This window comes from Saccopteryx bilineata, chromosome 7 (assembly GCF_036850765.1).
Source record: "Saccopteryx bilineata isolate mSacBil1 chromosome 7, mSacBil1_pri_phased_curated, whole genome shotgun sequence".
NCBI lineage: Eukaryota > Metazoa > Chordata > Mammalia > Chiroptera > Emballonuridae > Saccopteryx > Saccopteryx bilineata.
In genome coordinates, this window is record NC_089496.1 from 92,345,983 (window position 1) to 92,368,835 (window position 22,853).

The 22,853-nt window shown below is 47.9% G+C and overlaps 1 protein-coding gene across 1 annotated transcript in view; it reads left to right on the forward strand.

Moving 5' to 3' along the window:
* Positions 1-312: 312 nt before the first annotated feature.
* SORCS3 (sortilin related VPS10 domain containing receptor 3) overlaps positions 313-22,853 on the forward strand; it is a 620,103-nt gene continuing 597,562 nt past the window's right edge. Inside the window, exon 1 of the mRNA XM_066239920.1 lies at positions 313-989. Coding sequence (XP_066096017.1) covers positions 363-989 — 627 coding nt within the window. The 5' untranslated portion in view covers positions 313-362. The remainder of the gene's footprint in view (positions 990-22,853) is intronic.

Consider the following 22,853-nt stretch of genomic DNA (forward strand, 5'->3'; position numbering starts at 1 on the left):
TACCTTTGAACACCCCCTTTTTACAAAATTTTTTGTTGGATCTCGGTGGGGAAGATATTAGGGATCTTATTTTAAGGGGGAAAAAAAATCACCGAAGGGGAATTAATATTTCCTGGGTTTAGAATCACCCTTTGGACAAGAGAGCGAGCGAGCGATTGAGAGCGAGGAGGGAAGAGTGGAGAGGACCCGCGAGGCGCGCCAGCCCGAGCCACCTCCTTCCCGGCCGCCCCCTCCCCACTCCCCCAGCACACACACTCGCTGGCTGGCTCGTCGGCGCGCGCACACCCCCGAGCCGGACCCGCACCTCGGCAGGCGCCGCACACTCGGCAGCCTGAACCTCGGCAGCCGGCAGCCGCAGCGGGATGGAGGTGGCGCGCAAGGAGCGCCCTGCAGGCTGGTCTGGGGCGCCCCTCGCCCGGACTGGGCTCCTACTCCTGTCGACGTGGGTCCTAGCAGGTGCCGAGATCACTTGGGGCGCGACAGACGGTCCCGGGCACTCCGCGGCCCCAGCTTCGTGCCCCTCAGGGCTGCTTCCTCTTTTGCCGCGGGCAGTGGCAAGCCAGTGGCCAGAGGAGCTGGCGACAGCGCGGAGAGGCGCTGTACAGGGGCGCCGGCCAGGACCGGAGCCGCTGCCCCAGCCAGGCGGCGGCAGTGTCGGAAAGAAGCAGGAAGAAGCCGGGGGGTTGTCGCCGCCAGGTGCATGGCGGGGACAGGGCATCCTGGCTCCCAACAAACCTGGCAGCTCGAGGAGGAGTCGCCGGGAGCAGCCCCCCAGTGCCCTGGAACACGGGGACACCCGGGCCACTGCCTTGTCCGATGGTTCCAAAGGAAACCGTCCTCTGGCCAAGGGTCTCCGGGAGGAGGCGAAGGCGTCGCGGGCTGGGGGGGCGGCGGCCGAAGAGCTCCGGCTGCCCAGCACCTCGTTCGCGCTGACCGGGGACTCGGCCCACAACCAAGCCATGGTGCACTGGTCGGGACACAACAGCAGCGTGAGTACCCACCCGCGGGCGGTGGATCGCACTGTCTTCCCCCAGCAAGGGAGGCAGCAATGAGAGAGAGAGAGTTGAGGGTCAAGGGGTGGGGGCGCCATGACTTTTAGAGCCAGGACAGGTTTATTCAGCTTCCCCCACGCCCCAACAGGTTAGTGGAGTTTGTTAGAAGATGTTGTGTGTGTGTGTGTGTGTGTGTGTGTGTTTATCGGAGACTCTAAGATTTGGGCCGCCCGGTGGGGAGAAAAGGACGAAGGGGCTTAAAGACGAGCAGAGGAGGGATTGGTGGTCACTGTCAGTGGTACTGAGCTTGGAGAGTCAGTCTTCCTGTTAGGCAGTTGAATTCGAGGGTCAGGACACTAATCGGTTTGGGGAGGGAGCCTTTGCACTGACGGACAGATTCCCGTGGCTGCCGGGGCTTCTTTCCCCTTCTCCGCTCCGATCCTGCAGGAGGGAACCCAGGAGGTGGAAGCCACTAAGCCTCCCTACCCCTGCCCACCTTAAGGTCGCCGCTCTCTGCTCCCGTTCCGCATTCTCCCAGCCGCGGGACGCTGGGCCAAGTCGACCGAAGCCCGGTCTCTAGGTGACACCGATTCCCCCTCAAAACCTGGGCAGCTGCTCTGGAATGCTACCGAAGAGGCAGCAAAAAAAGTTTAAAGCGTGGAGTGAAATTCAGCACCCATTTCGCACCCCTTGCCCTCACGCATGCACAAGCACACACAGTCGCTGAGCAAAAAAAACTCGCCTCTGCTGCTTCGTCCTGCACTACAATCGGTTCCCAGAGTCGAGTTGGGTCCCCTGTGCGTTTGGCACACCTCTCCACCCCTTCTCTGCCACCAGGTTTCCCTGGAAGTGTCTGAATCGAGAGGTGGCGCCCTTGAGTCCACGCCGGTGGCTCCGAGTACAGTCGGCCCAAAGAACCGCTGCAGCAGGCAGCAGAGCGCGCCCGCCCACCGGATGGGGTCAGGGTCCCTTCCCACCCGACCTGCCCGCACCCAGTGCTGTGCAGTCAAGCCTAGCAACAGTGGGGAATGGGCTTTCGGGACAGAGCCCTGCAGGGGGCAGCTCCCGCGATTTACCCCACTCCCTTCACTTCTGCCGCCCCCACTGCAGCCAGTCTCACAAAAATCGTTTTCTCTTCTCTGGCTCTCTGGATCAGATGGGGACCCGGAGTTGGGCAGGAGGATGACGGATGTCTGTATGGGCAGCTTTGGGAACTCATTACATGGGAAAGCACCGCCCTCCTCCCTTTGTACGTCTCTTCATGACTGGCATTAAAGATTTCCCTGGGAAATTTTCACCTTATTTTAACGGGGCCTGGCTGGGGGTGTCACAGGGGCGAGAAGCAAATAACAGGAAAGGTAGAGGTCCGCAGAGCGCAGCAATCCTGAGTATAGATTTCCTGGTTCTTAATGACATGTAGCTTGGGTAGTCCAGCCTGTGTAACCCGTGCTGCTGGAAGGACTTGGGAAGTCCAGCTCCCAGCAGCCAGCCCGGTGGCTGATTCATTTGCCTCCAGTGAAGACGAACCCCCCCCCCCACACACACACACACACACCCCGGCAGCTCTGGATCTGCGGGTGGGCGGTGCGTGCCTTTGCCGGGATGGGTGATTGAAGACTTACAAGTTCCCAGAGGATGTGTGTGTGTGTTTTCTTGTATTCTCACTGAGTGAGGAGGATGGACAGGATGTCTTGAAGTAAATGTGTTCTAGGAAGAGGAGGTGATGTCCTCAAGTATCTGTGACTTCATTACTAACACATTCGGACAGGGTAAACTCTCTACCTTAAGAGTTTTCTTACTCTTCTGCTTTTATTTTGAGGATCCTTTGTGTGTGTGGGTGTCTGTGTTTTGACAAAGCTCCTGAAGATGAGATTTTTGAGAATGCTTTTTGTAAATAGCAGTTAAGTGAGCATAGCCTTCTCCGCCTGTGTTCATGCCTTGTGCTACAGAGGAGGTGAGGGGTCAAGTCTTGCCCAACACTCCTCGGGGAAAATGGCTTGTCAGTTAAAATAGGGCCAGAAGGGCCTATGGAGTGGAGCAGTTGGCCTTGGAACCCTTAGTAACAGAGATTAGATTTGGACACTCTACAGACAGTCCCCCAGGGCTTTATTGGTTGTGCTGGTGGCCTGTCTTACTGTCCAAGTAAAGGACAGGGTGCAGGGACCCCATGATGTCCTCTTTCTCTGGTCCAGAGGACCGTCTCTTTAGCTCCTGGGCTAGATTTGCCTCTTTGATCACACTTTGCACGCAGTACCAGGGAGAAAGGCTTTGTTGAGTATCAGGTCTGTGTTGCTCTGCGGGAAGATAGGGAAGCATGTTAACATAACCCTGTGTTTGAAAGACTTGAAAGAAACAACCCCTGAAAGAAGAATTGGGAAACCAGTTTCTGCTACACTACCCAGCTGGTTTCTTTCTCCCCTACCCCTGTCCTGCAGGCAGCAAAGTCTGTAAATGAAACCCAGGTGGGGAGTGAGGGAGAATGAGGAACCTTCCAAAAGGTCCCTTCACCATTGGTTTCGAAGTGGAGAGAGATGGCCCCAAGGCAGAGAACTTGGGCCCTATCATCATTGGTTTCGAAGTGGAGAGAGATGGCCCCAAGGCAGAGAACTTGGGCCCTATCATCATTGGTTTCGAAGTGGAGAGAGATGGCCCCAAGGCAGAGAACTTGGGCCCTAACATCAGGCTCTTTTGACATGAAAAGAGAATTCCATCTTCTCTTCTGGCTGCAGAAGTGTTAAACATGTCCTGCTCCAGGTAGGCCACCGGGTTAATGAACATGCTGTCCTTCCAAGTGTCCTTGGTGGACCTCGTTATTTGACGTGGGTTCCTTTTTGGGGAGCTTTCAGTCACCCCATATAATTGGACATGGAACTCCACTCTGACAGTTTGCAGTCAGGCATGCAGAAGTGGACATTCAAGACAAGGACTTCCACCCCACCCCATGTATCCAGCGTGTGTCCAGGGGTTCAGTGGGCAGAAGAATATCCTTGTCCCAGGCTTGGACTTGTATTCCCTTTGTTTCCAGGAGTGGGGAGGGATGGCTTGGGGGGCGGGCAAAGAGGAGGTGCCCTGTAAACTTGAGCCAGAAGGTGTCAGGAGGGGATGGAGTCTCGGTTCCCTGCTGTTTTTGACTTGACAGGTGTTCTGGGGGAGAGGTGAGTGGATTTGGACTTGGAGTCAGAGTGATTTGCCATTCATTCTCTTCCGTTGCCTCCAGCTGGGACCCTGGTGATTGACGTGTTAGAGAATGTTTCACAAACACCCAGAGGGAGCCCAGGCCCCGTAGCTTACAGGGGAACAGAAACACATCATTCTGCCCTTCTCCCACGAAGGAAGGAAGATGCCTCCCTGCTTGCTCAGTGAGTTGGCAGATGGCTGTGGAGAGTTGTGAAGGCAACAGCCCACTTCCCATGCCCCTCCTCCCTGGAGTAAGCCTTGATGGAGATCCCCACTTCTGGTACTGAGGTGACACAGCACTACCCCTCCTGAGACGGATCCCCATTACTTTCCAGCTGCTCATTCCGAGGGGTGGGGCTTTGCGGGCTGCCGCCCCTGTAGGGCATCTGGTTGGAATGCCTTGCCAGATAGTTTTCAGTTAACGTGCCCCTTGGTGAAGAGAAATCAGACATGCTGATAATTCCAGGTCCCCACCCTACCACCCTTCCCCGAGCCTGCTAGGAGATGGGGACACACAGATTCTCCCAGACAGGATTTCATACTCATAACTCATTCAACTGAACTGTGTTCTAAATATTTACTCTTAATGTTCAAAGTAGTGACAGATTTGATCAGATTAATTGTATTTCACTCACTGGAGCATCTAAGTGTGGCTCCTAAACAGATTTTTCAAACAGCTTTTGGCTGGATTGTCTAGCCCTCATTGTCTTTGCTCCCAGTCCCCGTGTCACAATATCTTAATGCATTTTGCCTTCTCAGAGGCTTAATAAAGAAGTCTGCCATGGAGGCTGTTCTTCGGGGGTTTGCCAAAAAGAATCTGTTTTTAATTAATATTACGGGGGAGGCATCTCAGCTGAGATGTAGCTGGGAAAGGCAGAAAGCACTAATTGCTCCTGGTCACTGCGTGCCTGGGGGAGGGGTGGGACGGAGGGGCCAACACCACCGCTGTCTGTCCCAGGCTTCCTCTGATGTGGAGGTTACAGAGCGTGATTTGCTTCTCAGATCCTGCAGTGATTTCCAAGGAGAGCAGAAGTTGCGAACTCCTTAATTGGGAGGCCTGACTGAATGATTGCAGAGATGCAGTGATTGGAGCTTGCCTTCAGCTCGACAAGGAAGGAACGTCAGGAAGTGACTTCTCCAGTTGCGTGGGGTTTAAGGGAAGGGGGAGGGGTTGTGGTTCCAGTGGCAAGAAGGCTCAGGCAGGCAGGCGGGAGGAAGGGGGAACTGCTTTTCCCTCGGGCTGTGTAAACCTATTATTGCACCCAAGGGAATTTAGGAACTAGATGATTTGTCTGGGTCCTCAATCGCCCCAGAAGGAGCAGAGAGGTGCAACATAGCCAGACTGGTGGAGATAGAAAGATGTGTCAGGAGGCCAGGGTTTTATCCAAGGCTGGGTGTGCCTGTGGCCTGGTGCTTTGACTCACCTGTTGATCTCCTGCTTCCTTTGACTTCTTGGCTGGTTTAAGGCACATTCCTCATGGGGAGAAAAGTCAAAGGATGATTTTTCAGCAAGTTTGGGAGAAAAGAGACCTTGTGGAGGAGGAGGTAGAAAATATAGAATGCTTGTGCCTGGTGGGCCACTTTGAGTCATCAGAACTGGCATCATGGGAGGAGTGGCATTTGGCTGACCAGACTTATCCCTGTTTGAGCTGGTGGGTGGCTGATGTTGTTGGCAGTGAGTAGAGATAAGAGAACTCCGCTGTCCTCGGGCCTGTGTGACCGTGTAGATAAAGGCGTGATGGTCCCACGTTTCATCTCGCAGAGGCTATGAAAGAATTGCAAACCCTCATCCTTTCGAATGGTGACGATTTCTCTCTCAGTTGTTCATCACCTGACAGCTGTTATCACCAGCGGCATTTCAAGCAGTATGTCCATGTTCTAGCTCGAGTAACTTTGGCCTTTTAAATTCAATTCCAAAGTCCCTTAGCTTGGCATTCACGACCCCTCACTGTGTACCTTCTGGGTCTACTTCTCCCACTTTGTATTGGATTGTTCCCTGGTTGACTCCTTCACTGTAGCAAAGGCAGGCCCTTCATTGTCCCCAAACCTGCTCTTGAACTCCGAGCCTTAACACTTGAAGTCTCCCTCTATTGAAATGTACCCATTAGTCTTACACTCAAGATTCAAACATAGCACACCTATGGAGTCTTCCTTGGAAGCATATGTTTCCCTTTTTCCTAAGTGCTTATAGAATTTACTAGACCACTGGAGCTGTGAGGGGAGGGGGAAGGGAGGACAGTCTAACACTGTTTCTTAATAGTATTGAGTTTATACATCTGGTTTTTCATTTCATATGTGAATTTTAACATAAGATTGAGAAACATCTCTGTCCCACTTAGTAAGATAGAAATAGGGCCTAGTCAGCAATCCTGGCTTCTCCCTTCTGTGCCCCAGAGATCAGAGGGACTCACATAAGATAGTCAGCCCTTTGCTAAGTGTTTCCTCTGTATGTGACAGTGTTCTGGGCACAGGGGCTGGTAGGGGTTGTGATGGAGGGAGAAGACACACAGAGACAAAACGGCGCTTGCCTCCGGGTCCTAATATGCTTCAGATATGAGACTGCTCTTCTATAAAGTTAAATAACATGACAACAAGACAGATGCCACAGGGTGATATGTGGTTAATTGTCAAGTGATCGTTTCAGGCTGTGAGCTTGGAGGAGAGAGGCTCTCTGTGGGAGTACTGCAAGCGTCTTTAGACTCACAAAATGTTACGGCTGGACATGCACTTACAAACTGCCTCCATCAAATCACTCAGCACAGAGATGATGGCTATGAGGCTCAGACAGAAATATGGCACCCTGCTGTTCAACTCCCTACTGTTCTTCCTCCTGTGTGGCTGTCCTCTACTTACTCCCGGGTTTCTTCTTTATCCTTGGGTTTACAGACCATTTTCCTGACTAGACTGTTGATGCTTTTTCACTCAGGTGAGATAGAACGCTGCCCATTTTATAGGTAGGATAGACTGAGGACTAGGATGAGTATACTGTACATGAGGCTAGCCAGAGAGGATGAGAAATAGATTCTCCTTCCCGTTCCCGGGCTATGTGCTGTGGCACCCACCCTCATCCACCCCCGGCTGTGGCTGCAGACAAGAAATACCAAACTCGTTAATGCTGGACAATCTGTATCTTCCTAACGGTTGTTAATGGGGTCTCCTGTGAGTCACCTCTTATTTGTGTTAGTGAGTAAATCAAGCCTGGTTGCATCATCAGGAACATTTTGCTCATCTATTTTGATCAGTGTAGTTTGGGTTTAATTATTTATAAAAATGCTGTTCTTTATAGTACACTAATAAATGTGCTATAGTAAGTTAGAAAAAGTAATGGTGTCTAAGAACTTCAGGATTGCACAGATAGCTCCCTACTATTAACTCCTTGATGAGGAGCAGGGGAAACTAGCCCTACTGGGTTGAGATGAGAGGGACCCGGAGCACAGTGGGGCCAGCGATTCAGAGCTGTTGGCCAGTAAAACGGTACCCACTGCTGAGTAGGGGCCTGTTACTTGGCACACACTGGAAGAGGACCTAGTTTAGGGGAAAAGCTGGCAATAGAGCTATAGAGGATAATCAAGGACCCTATTAAGTTGTGGATTTGAGATTCTTTAGCCTGGATAAGACGAATGACTTTTTGTGAATTCATACTTATAGAGGTTTCTCATCGAGAGTGCAATCCCCTTCAGGACTGATTAGGAACAGATGTACACTGGGAGTGTGAAACAAGACCATGTAGTAAAAAGGTGCGTGGGCTTCCAGCCTGCTGGCTGGGTTCAAACGCTGCCCACCACTCTTAACAGTTGTTGTGAGATTGGCAAGTTGTTACCCTTCTTGGCTATTTTTTCATCTATAAAAAGGGGGTGATGCTGATAGTGCTGTTGTTTGTAAGGATTAAATAAGACATGCATAGCGAAGTGCTTAACAGAAGTGCTTGACCTGCAGAAAGCCCTGCAGATATTTTTAGTTGGTTTAGTTGTTATTTTTATATTGGAAGGGGCTTTCCGCTCTTTTTCAGATGGAAACATTGAAGCAGGGGAAGGTGGGACTTGCTTAAATTTTCCCAGTGAACTGATGGCAAAGCCTTGGCTAGAAGCCAGTGCTCAGCGAGATGTTTATTTCAACCACTTCTCTAGTCCACAGCCTCAGTCAGATGAGGTACAGTGACATCTGTCTTCTATGTGAGGCACACAGGGAATGAGATAGAGAAGCGAATGGCTGGGGACTGGGCTCCTTGGAACTCAGACTCAGAGTTTGTAATAGAAAATGTTACAATCAGACAATTAGGACCAGTTTAAAGTTTACACTAAGTCACAAGTAATAAGTTGAACATTTCCCCAGGATTTCATTGAGTAAAAGGTTGAGAAAGGTGTTCAAAAAGAGATGTAGAGTAGCTTCTCTTGGCTTGGGCATCCATGATTACAACCCACAGTGACTCAGGGAAGACTTCCTGAAGAGAGTGACTGAAACATGCAGCTTTAGGAGAATAAGGGAACCGGGCGTCTGGACTGGTTGACAAGCAGAACCCAGAGTGCCCAAGTCATGGGGTTGACCCGATGGTCCCGGTATGCTTTTCCTCTCGATCTCCTAGCGTCGCTTTGTGCCTGATGTGAAAGGGGGAACTATGGCTGGAACTATCTGCGGAATACTTGCAGCCTCGTTTCCAGAATTACCACTCTGTCCCAACTCATTAATATTTTGTAGTGATTGATACCCACTGAGTTACAGGCTTGAATTCCCTTTTTGCCTGCATTCTATGCACCAAACACAGAGCCTGAGATTCCTACACAGGCACTTGAGGGAGTGTTGTCCTGGGAAAGAAGTCAAAATAAATAAGGTGAAATAATAATGCTGCTTGAGGAATTGTCCCAAAGGAGAGAAGAGCAGCAGCAGCCTGCAGGTGCATTGTGTGAGGGACCCATTGGTGGCCCATAGGTGGATAATTGGCGACAAAGCAGTTGAGTTCTGGCCCTGGCCGGTTGGCTCAGCGGTAGAGCGTCGGCCTAGCGTGCGGAGGACCCGGGTTCAATTCCCGGCCAGGGCACACAAGAGAAGTGCCCATTTGCTTCTCCACCCCTCCGCCACGCTTTCCTCTCTGTCTCTCTCTTCCCCTCCCGCAGCCAAGGCTCCATTGGAGCAAAGATGGCCCGGGCACTGGGGATGGCTCTGTGGCCTTTGCCTCAGGCGCTAGAGTGGCTCTGGTCGCAACATGGCGACGCCCAGGATGGGCAGAGCATCGCCCCCTGGTGGGCAGAACGTCGCCCCGGGTGGATCCCGGTCGGGCGCATGCGGGAGTCTGTCTGTCTCTCCCTGTTTCCAGCTTCAGAAAAATGAAAAAAAAAAAAAAAAAAAGCAGTTGAGTTCTGGAGGTTGGTTATCCAGCCTGTTCCTGAGGGAAAAAGGAAGTGAATGCTTTTTTTTTTTTTTTACAAATATTCTGCAATCCATTCAACCCATAGATATAAATTCAGCCGGAAGTGGTGCTCAGGCTTGGTTTTCCCATCTCGCCTGCATTTTCTGCCACTGATGCTCAGTCAGTAAAAGTTTACTGAGCTGAATGACAGAAATACTTTCTTAAATACATAAAACTGCCTGAGTGAAGAATGTGTCCTGGGGATGAGGGTGGGTCTGGCCTCCTCGGGCCGCCTCCGGGCCTGGGGTCTGCACCGCTGGGACATCACAATCGTCTGTCACGGGTTCTCAGGTCCCATGTGCCCGACTCAGTTTTCTTCAAGTCTTCCTGCCATCTATGGTGAGGTAGGCAGTTTCTTTTCCGGATGGCTAAAATCAGGTTAAAGACTACACTGCTGCATAAAAAAAAAAGAACTTTTTCTTTTAAAAATCTGTTCTCAGTGGGAGATGGAGAACAATTACTGAGGTGAACAGTATTATTTTTTTTTTCAGGGCTAGAAAAGCAGCTCAAGTTGCCACATGCACATGTGGTTACATCTGGTGGTGGTGGTGGGGGGGGGGTTTAAGACCATGGAACGGAGATGCCGAGAAAATTGATCTACAAGGTGACGGTGCAGAGGAGGGGTATTTCTTTCAGTGTCATTTATACTTTAAAGCAAACTTTTGACTGGAAGATTTTTCAAAACTCTAAAATATCTTTTGTGTTATGAGAAGGTCCCCAAACAACAGTGATTTTGAACAGGTATCTGAGCCTCAGTTTCATTGGCTGTAAAATGGGGACAATTCCGAACTTGTAGGGCTGTTGTGAATCTTAGAGATATTTCATACAAACAAAGGGTCTAGCACAGGACGCTATTCTATTGGGTAAGATGTTAGTTCTCATTGTCAGCCTAGGCAGGAAGTGGGGCAGGTTTGAATGTCTAGCCATTTGTAGCCTATAAAACAGTGCCCTGCCCATATCTCCTCCGCCTTTGCCCTTTCTCTGCATGTTGGTCTGACTTCTGACCACCAGCACCAGGGCCTGTTTGCCCAGTGGAATTAGCTTTGATTCTGCAAGGCATAGACTGGAAATGTCCAAAATTAAGTTCCATTCAAGGAGTAGGGAGAATCTCCCTGTCAATGACTAGTGGGAGTGGGATGAATACCCTGGCTCCTTCGCCCTTTGGGATGAGATAACTCAGAGGCTGGTTTCCTGCACTGTCTCCCAGAGTCTTCAGTGGGATTAAGGCAGGTTGCCTGCCCTGGCAACTTGCTCGCTTTGGTCGGCAGCCCTCCCATTCCTTTCTCACTTTCCTACTCCTCCAGCAGTATTCCTTGGGATTACTTCCTGACTAAACGACTTGAATTCAAGTCTTTTTCTCAGGGTATGTTCATGTATATGTATATGTATATGTATATGTATATGTATATGTATACGTATACATATATGTACATATATATCTGTGTGTGTGTGTCCATAAAATCATGGTGCACTCTTGACCGGTCACAGGAAAGCAACAAAAGACGATAGAAATGCGAAATCTGCACTGAATAAAAGGAAAACTCTCCCAGTTTCATACCTATTCAGTGCAGTTCGATGTGGGCTCACGCACAGATTTTTTAGGGCTTCTTAGGTAGCTATCCCGTATAGCCTCTACAGACTCATCACTGACTGATGGCCTACCAGAACGGGGTTTCTCCACCAAACTGCTGGTTTCCTTCAACTGCTTATCCCACCAAGTAATGTTATTCCTATGTGGTGGTGCTTCATTATAAACGCGCCAATATTCACATTGCACTTTGGTCACGAATTCGAATTTAGCGAGCCACAGAACACACTGAACTTTCCTCTGTACCGTCTACATCTCGACTGGCATGGCTGTGGGCTGCTCCGCTGTATACACGGTGTTACATCATCATCTGCGCATGCACACATGCTGCCACATCATCCTACAGAAACTGGGAGGGTTTTCCTTTTATTTGGTGCAGATTTCATATTTCTATTGTCTTTTGTTGCTTTCCTGTGACCGGTCAAAAGTGCATCGTGACTTTACGGACACACTGTATATATATTTTTATATACCTATGGAGATTTACTGTAAGGAATTGGCACTGTTACAGAGGCTGAGAGGTCCACATCTGTAGCTGGCAAGCTGGGAATCCAGTATTGCTGATGGTGTACTTCTCATCTGAGCCTGAGTCTGGGGCAGGAGACAACTAATGTCCCGGCTTGCAGGCAGTCACGCAGAAAGGAAGAATTACTTCTTCCTCAGCCTTTTTGTTCTACTCACACCTTCAGTGGACTGGATGAGGTCCCTTCACATGGGGTAATCTGCTGTACTCAGTCTACCGGTTCAAATATTAATCTCACCGAGACATAGCCTTACAAATACACCTGGAATAATGTTGGACCAAACATCTGGGCACCTTGTGGCCCAGTCAAGTTGACGCATAAAATTAACCATCGCACCAAGTCAGGAATTTCCCTCATACTTAAAAAGAAAATCCTGCTTAGGGCCATACCATGGTACATACTGGAGGCTGGAGAGGAAGATGACGTCATTGACCCTGGCTCTGAGAGGGTCCTCCTTTAGAGAGGTGCCTTCTGGAAGAAAGAAGCCCATCCAGGGTTAGACGGAGTAGCAGAACCATGGTGTGAGGTGGTGAGAGGGGAACAGACACCTTGAAATTAGTCTTCGCTGTCATTTTTCAGGGCTTAGGAGCCCCACCTCACCTCAGGCACATGCTTGGTCTTCAGAGTATATAGAGGGTCCTAAAGTTTGGACCTTCACCTGTCGGCAGGTCACCTCCTGACTAGGAATTGATATAATTCCTGTTTTTCTTACACCTTGTCAGTTCCTTGGCAGGGAGCAGCTGAGCTGATGGTTGGTACCTTACTAAGATATCATCAGTGAGGGCCATCACGACAGGTTGGAAAGAATATGGGTCTGCGACTTGGGATCTCTAGATTTGGGTTCCTGATTCACATTCACTATCTTCAGCAAGTCGTCCTTTCTCAAGTGTAGGTGAATAAAGACCTTTCCAGGTATAGTAGCTTATATGTCTATGGATTAGAGATTTAAAAAAATGAGTGTATTTAATAAGGATAAAGGGTCTTGAATAATGATAAAAAATATAAAATGCTTCTTTCAAGCATGCATACCTTTGGTCTTATTCCATATAAATAAGCATTCCTTCATTCTTTTTCTTATTATGACACTAATTTATTTGAATTTTCTGAGATGGTTTATTTTATAAAAGTTTTATAATTTATTGATTTTAGAGAGAGAAGAAGAGAGAGAGGACAGAAGGAAGAGAGAGAAAGAGAGAGAACAAAACATCAGTTTTTTTGTTCCACTTATTTATGCATTCATTGGTTGATTCTTGTATGTGCCCTGGCCGGGGATTGAACCCACAACCTTAGTGTACCGTGACAATGCTCTAACCAACTGAACTACTGGGCCAAGGCTTGAGATTCAGTTTATCTACCAGATGAAAGAGTTCCATAAACTGATGTAGGCCCATTTCACCATAAACAAGATGTGATAGTAGGTCAATCATTTCTTTATGTGTGAGACAGGGACAATCCTACTTGCTCCCTTTATGTCGCAGTGAATTAATGAGATGCTGCACTTGGAAGCATTTTAAAAAGAGTACTTTTCATCGTGGTATGAACAGGGGGCACTATGAACTCATGGTGTTCGTTTACCTTCCTTCTCCTTTCTTCCTTCAATAACCGGAGGTCCTTCCGCAACAGATCCGACAGCACGTATGGCACGGCATCTGCCTTCTTTCGCCTTGCCCCAGCACTGCTGACACACTTTCATTAGCACACATCTCTGGTGTGTAAAGCCTCGACATTCTTATTCCAGGAATGCTAGACAACTTACTTCCAGTCACATTTGACATAATGAAATTCTCAAATGGCATTGTAATTTGGATGTTTAAGAAAAGCATTTCTTCCAGGACTTGACCTATATTGATTGTTCTGTCCTCAGATAATATAAAGTATTGGGGAGTGTTTACTCTATGCCTAGTGATGCAGGATGGGGAAACAGCATATGATTCACGCTAGACACCCACAAAGCTTATATAGTCTTGCACGTGGGAAAGACGTATTAGAAAAACATTCCTGAAAACAATGTGAAATCATTTAAAATATGTGCCAATTGGAGCATACTTAGGAAATGCATTAAATGTAATCAAGACTGGAGTGAATAAAAACTAATATAATGTTTAAATATTATGGTTGTGTTTATTCTTTATAACAAAACCCAGTAGCATGGTAGAAAATAGATCTAATTCTCATGATTAAACCTGTGTTGCTGGGTGAGGAGTGTTCTGAGTTTTGAGGTCAAATAGATTATCTTCCATTCTAACAGCTGCTCCAAGTGCTGCCCTATGAGTTTGGGCTCACTTTCTCGCACAGCTTTTTGGTTTTTTTCTTTGAGGTTTTAATTGTTTTATCTTCGTCATAGACAGAAGACCCATCTGTTTTTCACCATAGTACTAAGATATTCCAGCTTCTTAATTGTATTATTATTGAATATTCTGACTTGTACTGATTTCTTTGTAGGCCTGCCTCCTAGTTGTTATTTCAACAGACTTTTTATTCTTCTCTTGGGGATAGTGCCTCTGTTGCTTGGGTTCCTTTTCTCTCTCTCTTTTTTTTTTTTTTTGTATTTTTCTGAAGCTGGAAACGGGGAGAGACAGTCAGACAGACTCCCGCATGCACCCGACCGGGATCCACCCGGCACGCCCACCAGGGGCGATGTCTGCCCCTCCGGGGCGTCACTCTGTTGCGACCAGAGCCACTCTAGCGCCTGGGGCAGAGGCCACAGAGCCATCCCTAGCGCCCGGGCCATCTTTGCTCCAATGGAGCCTTGGCTGCGGGAGGGGAAGAGAGAGACAGAAAGGAAGGAGGGGGGGTGGAGAAGCAAATGGGCGCTTCTCCTATGTGCCCTGGCCGGGAATTGAACCCGGGTCCCCCGCACGCCAGGCTGACACTCTACCGCTGAGCCAACCGGCCAGGGCTGGGTTTCTTTACTCTTATTGGAGGCTGATTTTATTTTTTTCTGTGGTGTGTCTTCAAGGATTCCTTTTCAGTGAGTACATGGGAATGCTCATTTCTGTATCCTGATATAAATATTGATATATTCCTTTTAACTCTCCAAAGATCCTGCTGTAGATGATAGATAATATAGTCACCTAGTGCTTCAATACTTTTTTTCCCCCCTCATTCTTGGCATGTGTAAAATTTCTTTTGCTCTTACATTAGTGTGATGGTTCATCTGGACATAGTAATCTAGAGTCAAAATGTTTTTTTCCCTTGGATCTTTGAAGTATTGTACTTAGATTACTTGCTGGACTTGCATCATCTGTCATTTGGGGATTATATATTAATATACATCCCCCTCCCATGCAGAGACTGATGAGTGTGGGGAGAAGGAGCTACCTGGCATGCAATGCCCATGGTTTTGTTCAAAATAAGTGATGCAGAACCCTTCTAGGGGTCTTGATACATTGTGACCAGATTTATGCTAAACTGGCTATATGACTAAACCCTTTACAGCAGGGGTCCCCAAACTACAGCCCGCGGGCCGCATGTGGCCCCCTGAGGCCATTTATCCGACCCCCGCCGCACTTCCGGAAGGGGCACCTCTTTCATTGGTGGTCAGTGAGAGGAGCATAGTTCCCATTGAAATACTGGTCAGTTTGTTGATTTAAATTCACTTGTTCTTTATTTTAAATATTGTATTTGTTCCCATTTTGTTTTTTTACTTTAAAATAAGATATGTGCAGTGTGCATAGGGATTTGTTCATAGTTTTTTTTTATAGTCCGGCCCTCCAACAGTCTGAGGGACAGTGAACTGGCCCCCCCATGTAAAAAGTTTGGGGGACCCCTGCTTTACAGACTAGTTTGCCATCCACACTAGTATCTGAATACCTTTAACATAAAATTCTAATTTAAAAAAGGCAGTTTTAGTTACCTTTTATTTTAAAAATTAAAAATAGATTTTTTTGAAAACGTCATCTCTATTCAACAGACATCTGTAGAATGTCCTCTATGTGTCAGGTGCTGCTGGGGTCGGAGTCTATAATGGTGAGCAGTGCTCTGCGGTGGAGGTTGACAGTGCTATCAGACGACACCAGGGACCTTTAACGTGGAGAGGGCGGGGAGGCAGGAGCAGATGAGCTGAGATCTCGAAGACGCTCAGGGTCAATGAGGTGAAGATGAGAGGGTGTAGTGTTTTGGGCACAGAGCTTCTAGGGCACGAAGGAGCAAGGTATCTAAAAGGGACAGAAAGGACAGGGTGGCTGGAACGGATGGTTTGTGGGATGGGGACTGATGAGAAACAAAGCTAGATAGGCAGACCTAGGTAGCACCAAATAGGGCCTTATGGGCCCAGGGGAAGGAGTGTCTTCTTTATGCTAAGAGCAAAGGAGTAAACCACGGGAGGGTTTAACACAGGAAGGTGATACAATTAAATTCACATTAAAAAACCACTCTGACCACCCTGTGGTTTGGAGGAAGCATAGGATGGATGCTTGGAGACCAGACTGCTGCTGTAGTTAAAGATGATGTGGCTTGGGTGGTGGTGGTGGGATTGGGTAGGACGGAGCCAACTAAAAGTATATTTAGCAGGTGTAGTTGATCGTGTTGTTGGCTCCTCCCAATAATTCCTTTTGTATTGGTCCTTCACAGTGCCCTTTTTCTGTGGAAGGGGCATTCTTCTCCTAATTTTAGGTTTGGCCTTATGACTTGCTTTGGCCAACAGAAGAGGTGCCTGTGCTAAGCTTAGTTACAGATAGGCATTGTGTGTCTACCTGCTATGTTGAACCTCTGTAGTGGCCATGAGAAAAACACCCAGACTACTCTACTCCTCCTGGGAGGATGAGTGATAAGACATTATAGCCGCCCTGAGCCTAGATCAGCGGAGCCCAGCCCAGCCATGAGCAGAAGAACTGCCCAGCTGAGCCCAGTTATACTGGCCAATCTTGAGCTGCCCTGTGTATTTATGAGAATGAATGATTGTTGTGAAACTAAGTGGTTGAGATTGGAGTGGTTTGTTCTGCAGCATTCTTGCAGCAAAAGCCAGCTGATACAGCAGGTAAAATGAACAGAACTTGATAGATTGGCTGTTGAAAATCTGTGGAGTCATAGCTGCGGTGTAAAGTGAGGCTCACCTATATTTGAAGGTCATCAGCCTCATACACGCTCAGGACTAACTTTAGCTGTGTCCTTTTGGTGGTTTCCTGCCACTGTCTCTCTACAATTCATGGCTTCTTTTTGTGGAGCTGAATGGGGTAGGTAGGATTCATGGGCCAAAGGAATTTTATCTTCCACTTTTTATTTCTCACTCTCTTTCCTGCAGCCTAATCGAATTCCAGCAGAGCGTTCAAGCTGAGTGGTCCTCAGGTCCCTCAATGGGGGCTTTCAAGCCCTACCACTCAGTGTGCTCCTGTTAAAGTCGATTTCTGTTATAGCTGTGAAGATGTGATTTTGCTTATTGGGGAAAGCGGAGACATGTGTGGCCAGGAGTTTATTTTTATTTTTTTTTGGTTTTGACTGATTATTTAAGACATATTAGTGCTTGATAAAATATTTAGTTTTTTAAACAACAAGTTTAATACAGGGAACAGTGTTTTATTTATTAATGGCAGTGGCGGGGAGATTGGTAGGAGTTGTGCTAAAGTGCACTGTTGTGATTTTGCAAAGTATAGTAATTACTGTAATATTTTGTTGAATTATTAATATCTACTCTGCCTGCAGGAACACAGGCTTCTGCAGTCGAATTCATTTCAAGATTGCCTTTTCCCCTCTTTTGGTTTTGTGATTTCTTCCTTTCTTGTGCACATATGAATTTTTAAAGACATGGAGCAGGGGGGCAGAGCTGATTCTATTGAGTGAAACACTGTTGTCACACCCTGTGACCAAATGTAGGCAGGCGCTGGTGGCAAGCTGTTTTTCCTTGATGACCCACTGCCTCAGCGGAACCCATTTGCAGTGCCAGACTGGGGGATGCTGGAAGAATCATTGTAGGAGAAAAGGACTCACCAGTGTGCCTTTTACAGGAGCTGGCGTGAGGAGAGAAAACAGTAGGGAGGTCGTGTGTGTACACGTGTAATTTATGTGCGTGCCTCCAAGCAAGGCTGATCTTACCTGCAGATGGAGTTAGCAGTATTTGGGTATATATACTGAAACAGTACCAACCTCCTTTATTAATAGTTTCAACAACTATGATGTAGTGTCTATTATGTGCTCAAATGAGTTCAATGTGGATGATGATGATGATGATGATGATGGTGATGATAATGGTAGCTGAGGTGTTATTTGAATGGATGGGCTCATTCTGCAATAGGACTCTAGATCCAAGTATATGTAGGAGCATTCTTTTTGGTTGTGATTAAACTGAAATGGGAAAACAAGCCTTCCTATCGCCTTCAACCAACTTTATGAAATGGCTTAAGTTAAGCCAACATCGGAGACCAAGGTTTCTTCATCTGTGTTGCAACTGCAAGGATCAAAATGAAGTTATGGATTTGAAAGGGTATTATAAATGCTAAAATTACAGAGGTGTTTAAGGGAATGTCATTGTTATTAAATTATAGGAGAAGTAGCTCGGACCTGTGGTGTGATTTTGAGGGGCAGCCGAGAGAAATCTCTGCTCAATTTCTTTTTGGCCAGAAACTTCACAATTTGGGAGTCATTCCATTGGGTTAAACATTATCCTCTCCAAGGTGCTCTTAAAATAGAAATAATTTAGCCCTGGCCAGTTGGCTCAGCGGTAGAGCGTCGGCCTGGCGTGCGGGGGACTCTGGATCGATTCCCGGCCAGGGCACATAGGAGAAGCGCCCATTTGCTTCTCCACCCCGCCCCCCTCCTTCCTCTCTGTCTCTCTCTTCCCCTCCCACAGCCAAGGCTCCATTGGAGCAAAGATGGCCCGGACGCTGGGGATGGCTCCTTGGCCTCTGCCCCAGGCGCTAGAGTGGCTCTGGTCACGCAGAGTGACGCCAGGGGCGTGCCGGGTGGATCCCGGTCGGGCGCATGCGGGAGTCTGTCTGACTGTCTCTCCCCGTTTCCAGCTTCAGAAAAATACAGGAAAAAAAAATAGAAATAATTTTAGAGCTGGGAAGAACATGTAAGGATCGAAGCACATCCTTTTCTAGATGTGGAACAAGTGGCCACGAGAGATTGTGGAGTGCCCAAATTCACCGACATAGAGGAAGCTCCCTTCCGTCTCCCAGAGTCCTAGTCCAGTGCTCTCTGCACCACTCTGATGCTTTCCAGTTTTCCTGAAGTTCTGTACAGTCTAGGGCTTCTTCTCCAACCAAGGGGCCTTGGACAGAATGGGTACATTAGATGACTTACGGGGTGTCATAGGGGGTGGGATGCTTTTGGTGGCAGAGTAGTGCTCGGGTCAGGTGGACCCTACTTTGAACCTGAGCTCTAACACTGACTAGCTATGTGAACTTGGGCAAGTTGCTTTCTGAAACCCAGTTCTCTCCTTTATAAGATTGGGATTATAATCCCTATTTTGCACAGTCGTGAGGATTTAGTGAGCTTAAAGTGCTTGGCAAGGTGCCTGTCCTGTGGTAGAAGATACTGGACGATGGGTAGGAAATGGTTTTAAGATGATACAAGATTTTGAAGATTAGCTTGGTCTGCTTTCTAGTAAGTAGGTCTGTCTCCCGTGAGCTGTTTTTTCTTGTTGTGAGGCTGCATGTTTTTATGGGAGGAGGAAGCTCTCCCTTCCAACACTGCTATTTCCCTACCCCGGGTTGGTGTTTTCTTGCAGAGAGCCCTATAATAAACAGAGGGATGAGCCACACCTTCCCTTTCTCTTTAAGCTCAGACAGGGACAGCTCTGGCTCCATATATTTTGTTTGTTTGTTTATTTATTTACTTTAATCAAGTGAGAGGCATGGAGGCAGAGAGACAGACTCCCGGATGTGCCCTGACTGGGATCCACCTGGTAGCCCCCATCTAGGGCTGAAGCTTTGCCCATCTGGGGCTGCTGCTCCGTTGCTTGGCACCTGAGCTATTTTAGTGCCTGAGGTAGAGGCCATGGAGCCATCATCAGTGCCCAGGTCAACTTGCTCATTTGAGCCTTGGCTGTGGGAAGGTAAGAGAGAGATGGAGAGAGAAGGGGGGGGGGAGGGTGAAGAAGCAGATGGGCGCTTCTCCTGTGTACCCTGACTGGGAATTGAACCCAGGACTTCCCCATGCTGGGCTGACACTCTACCACTGTGCCAAGTGGCCAAGGCTCTAGCCCCATGTTTATTTCCCCTAAAAAGGGTGGGGATGGCAGGAGTGTGGGGATGATGGTCTTCAAAGAAGAGCAGGTGACTCTGAAGATGAAACAAACAAATTGGCTTGCATCCATGTGCTGCATAACTGTGTCACGTTGGGCGTCTCTTCTTAATGGAAGTTACTAAGGAGGTTTTCCTGAACGTGGGTTTCAGGTATTTTTTTATTATTAGTGGAGAGTTTAGCGTACTTCTAACAAGTTCGTCCTGAATCTCTTGTGAACTGGTTAGGGCTCATCGTTGAATTTATAGCAAGTAAAGCAAGGCCTCCCATGGGCTAACACTTGGGTAGAAGGTGGAATTTCTAGGAACAGCAGGAAATCTGAAACACCCCAGAGCCTGTGTCACCTCTCAGGCATGGGGGCTGAGCCAGCGTTTGCTGAAAGCAAAATAAGAGAAGAGAGGGATGCAGAGAAGTGTGCCCAGTCCCCCACCCTGGCTCTTAGCCTTCCCTGAGTCCAGCTCCCTCCCCTCCCTGCTCTGGAAAAAGTGTTCTAAAATTTGTCCTTTGCTCCTTAAATTTCTTTTCCTGAATCTTATTTTATTTATTTTCCAGGCTTACTGAGTTATAATCAACAAAAATTGTATATATTTAAGGTGTTCAGTGTGATTTTTTGATAACGTGTATACATTGTGAAGTGACTACCACAATCAAGCTAATAAATGTATCCACCACCCACATAGCAACCATTTTATTGGTGGGGAGAACATTTGAGCTCTATTCTATTAGCCAATTTCAAGTATACAAGGCAGTATTATGAACAAAGTGCTTCATTCACCCTTAGATCTCTAGAATGTATTTATCCTGCAAAACTGAAACTTTGTACCCTTTGACCAACCTCTCCCTGCCTCTCAGCCCCAGACAATCTACTCTGCATGTCTAATGAGTTTAATATTTTGAGGTTCCACATATATGTGAGATCATGCAGGACTGCTTTCTGTGCTTGCCTAATTTTATTTAGCACAATGTCCTCCAGGTTCAACAATATTGTTGCAAGTAACAGAATTTCCTTCTTCTTTTTCTCCTCCTCCTCCTCCTTCTTCTTTTTAATTTTTTTTAATATTTATTTTTTTAGCGAGAGACAAGGACAGGGACAGACAGACAGGAAGGGAGAAAGATGAGAAGCATCAACTAGAGGCACCTTAGTTGTTTCATTGATTATTTTCTCATATGTGCTTTGACCAGGGAGCTCCAGTTGAGTCAGTGTCCTTGGGGCTCAGGCCAGTGACCTTGGGGTTATGTCTATGATCCTGGGGTCATGTCTATGATTCCATGCTCAAACCGAGTGAGCCCGCGCTCAAGCCGGTGACCTTGAGTTGAGGTTTCAAACCTGGGCCCTCAGCATCCCGGGCTGACATTCTATCCAATGCACCACCACCTGATCAGGTAGGATCTCCTTATTTTTTAAGACTGGATAATATTTCATTTCGTGACACACAACATTTTCTTCATTTATCTATTAATGGACATCTAGGTGGATTCCGTGTCTTAGCTATTGTGAATAATGCTGCAATGAACCATAGGAGTACAGCTTTCTCTTGAAAGATACTGATTTTATTTCCTTTAGAGATATACCCTGTAGTATAATTGTGGGATCAGTTGGTAGTTCTATTTTTAAATTTTTGAGGAATTTTTGTACTGCTTTCCATAATGGTTGTACCATTTTACATTCCCAGCAACAATACAGAAGGATTCCCATTTCTCCACATCCTTGCCAACATTTGTTATTTTTTGTCTTTTTTTTCTTTTTGTGGATGGGTTCTAACACTTACTGTGGGCCTACTATGTGCCAGGTGCCATCTTGGGCACTTCAGATGTGTGTCATCCCATTGCCCCCTCATAGCAACCTGTGAGTCGGGGTTATCATGGTCTCTGTCTTACAGATGAGGACACTGTGATGTAGAGAGGTTACATAGGTCGCCAAGGTCACACAGCTCACAGGCTGCAGAGTAAGTGAGGAAGTGGAGCAACGTGCTTTTTGAAGCTGGAAGTCATTGAATCCGCTATGGAATTGACACGAAATGGGGGGATTATAGCGTTTGGGAGGGAGGGAGGCTGAGGGAACCAGAATGAACAGTTGGGTAAAGGTGAAGGGATCAGCTTCTATGTTGTTCTAGAGTGAGAATTTTGTAAAAACAATGGACATTTAGAGCATTCTTATCCTGTGCCTGACGCTGAGCTGCGCCCTCTGTAGCAGCATCTCATTGGATACTCACCATCCTGAAGTAGCTGCTAGTATGAGCCTCATTGTCAAGATGAGTAATCAAAGGCACGGGGGAGTTAAATCTCTGGTCCGGACCCCACGCTGGTGAGTGACGGAGCCACAAGTCCCCTGGCTGCGGAGCGCAGAGCCCTGCCAGGTCCACTGCTCCAGCAAGGACAGCAAGTCCCCAGCAGGGGGCGGTTCAACCCCTGATCCCACCGGGACTCAGGTAGACGTTCAATTCCTGGATCTTTTCCCAACTGGACCAATCTGTTCTCTGGAACCCTCCACTGAGCATTAGTACTTCAGTGTCATGGTTTCCAGGCCAGGAGCAGGACTGATGATGAAAGCTTGGGGGTGAGAAGTACCAGGGTTATTTGGGAACCAGGAGAGAGGAGGCTGAGGGGACACTGGATTAAGGAGGCTTTGCAGGTCCTGCCGGACAGATTCGGCCCTATTTCTTGTTGGCACTGGGTGACCCTTCGTAAGTTTGAGCATGGGAGAGACGTAATTAGCAATGGCATCAACTGTTATCAACCCCCCACAAACCCATTCTCCCTGTTTGGAGGGAGGGAAAACAAGGGCTCAGAGAGGTGCAGAGGCTTGCCTCGAAGCTCCCAGCCAATGGTGACAGGCAGCAGAGCCAGATGCCCCCGCTGTCTTCCTCTCCCAGCAACCGGGCTCTGGCCACCGCTGGGCGCCTTCCTCTCCCTCCGCCGCCGCCCCCTCCAGCCGGCTGGCCTCCTGCCTGCTCCCTCCTCTCCCGGTGAGCTCTGTATCTGCACAG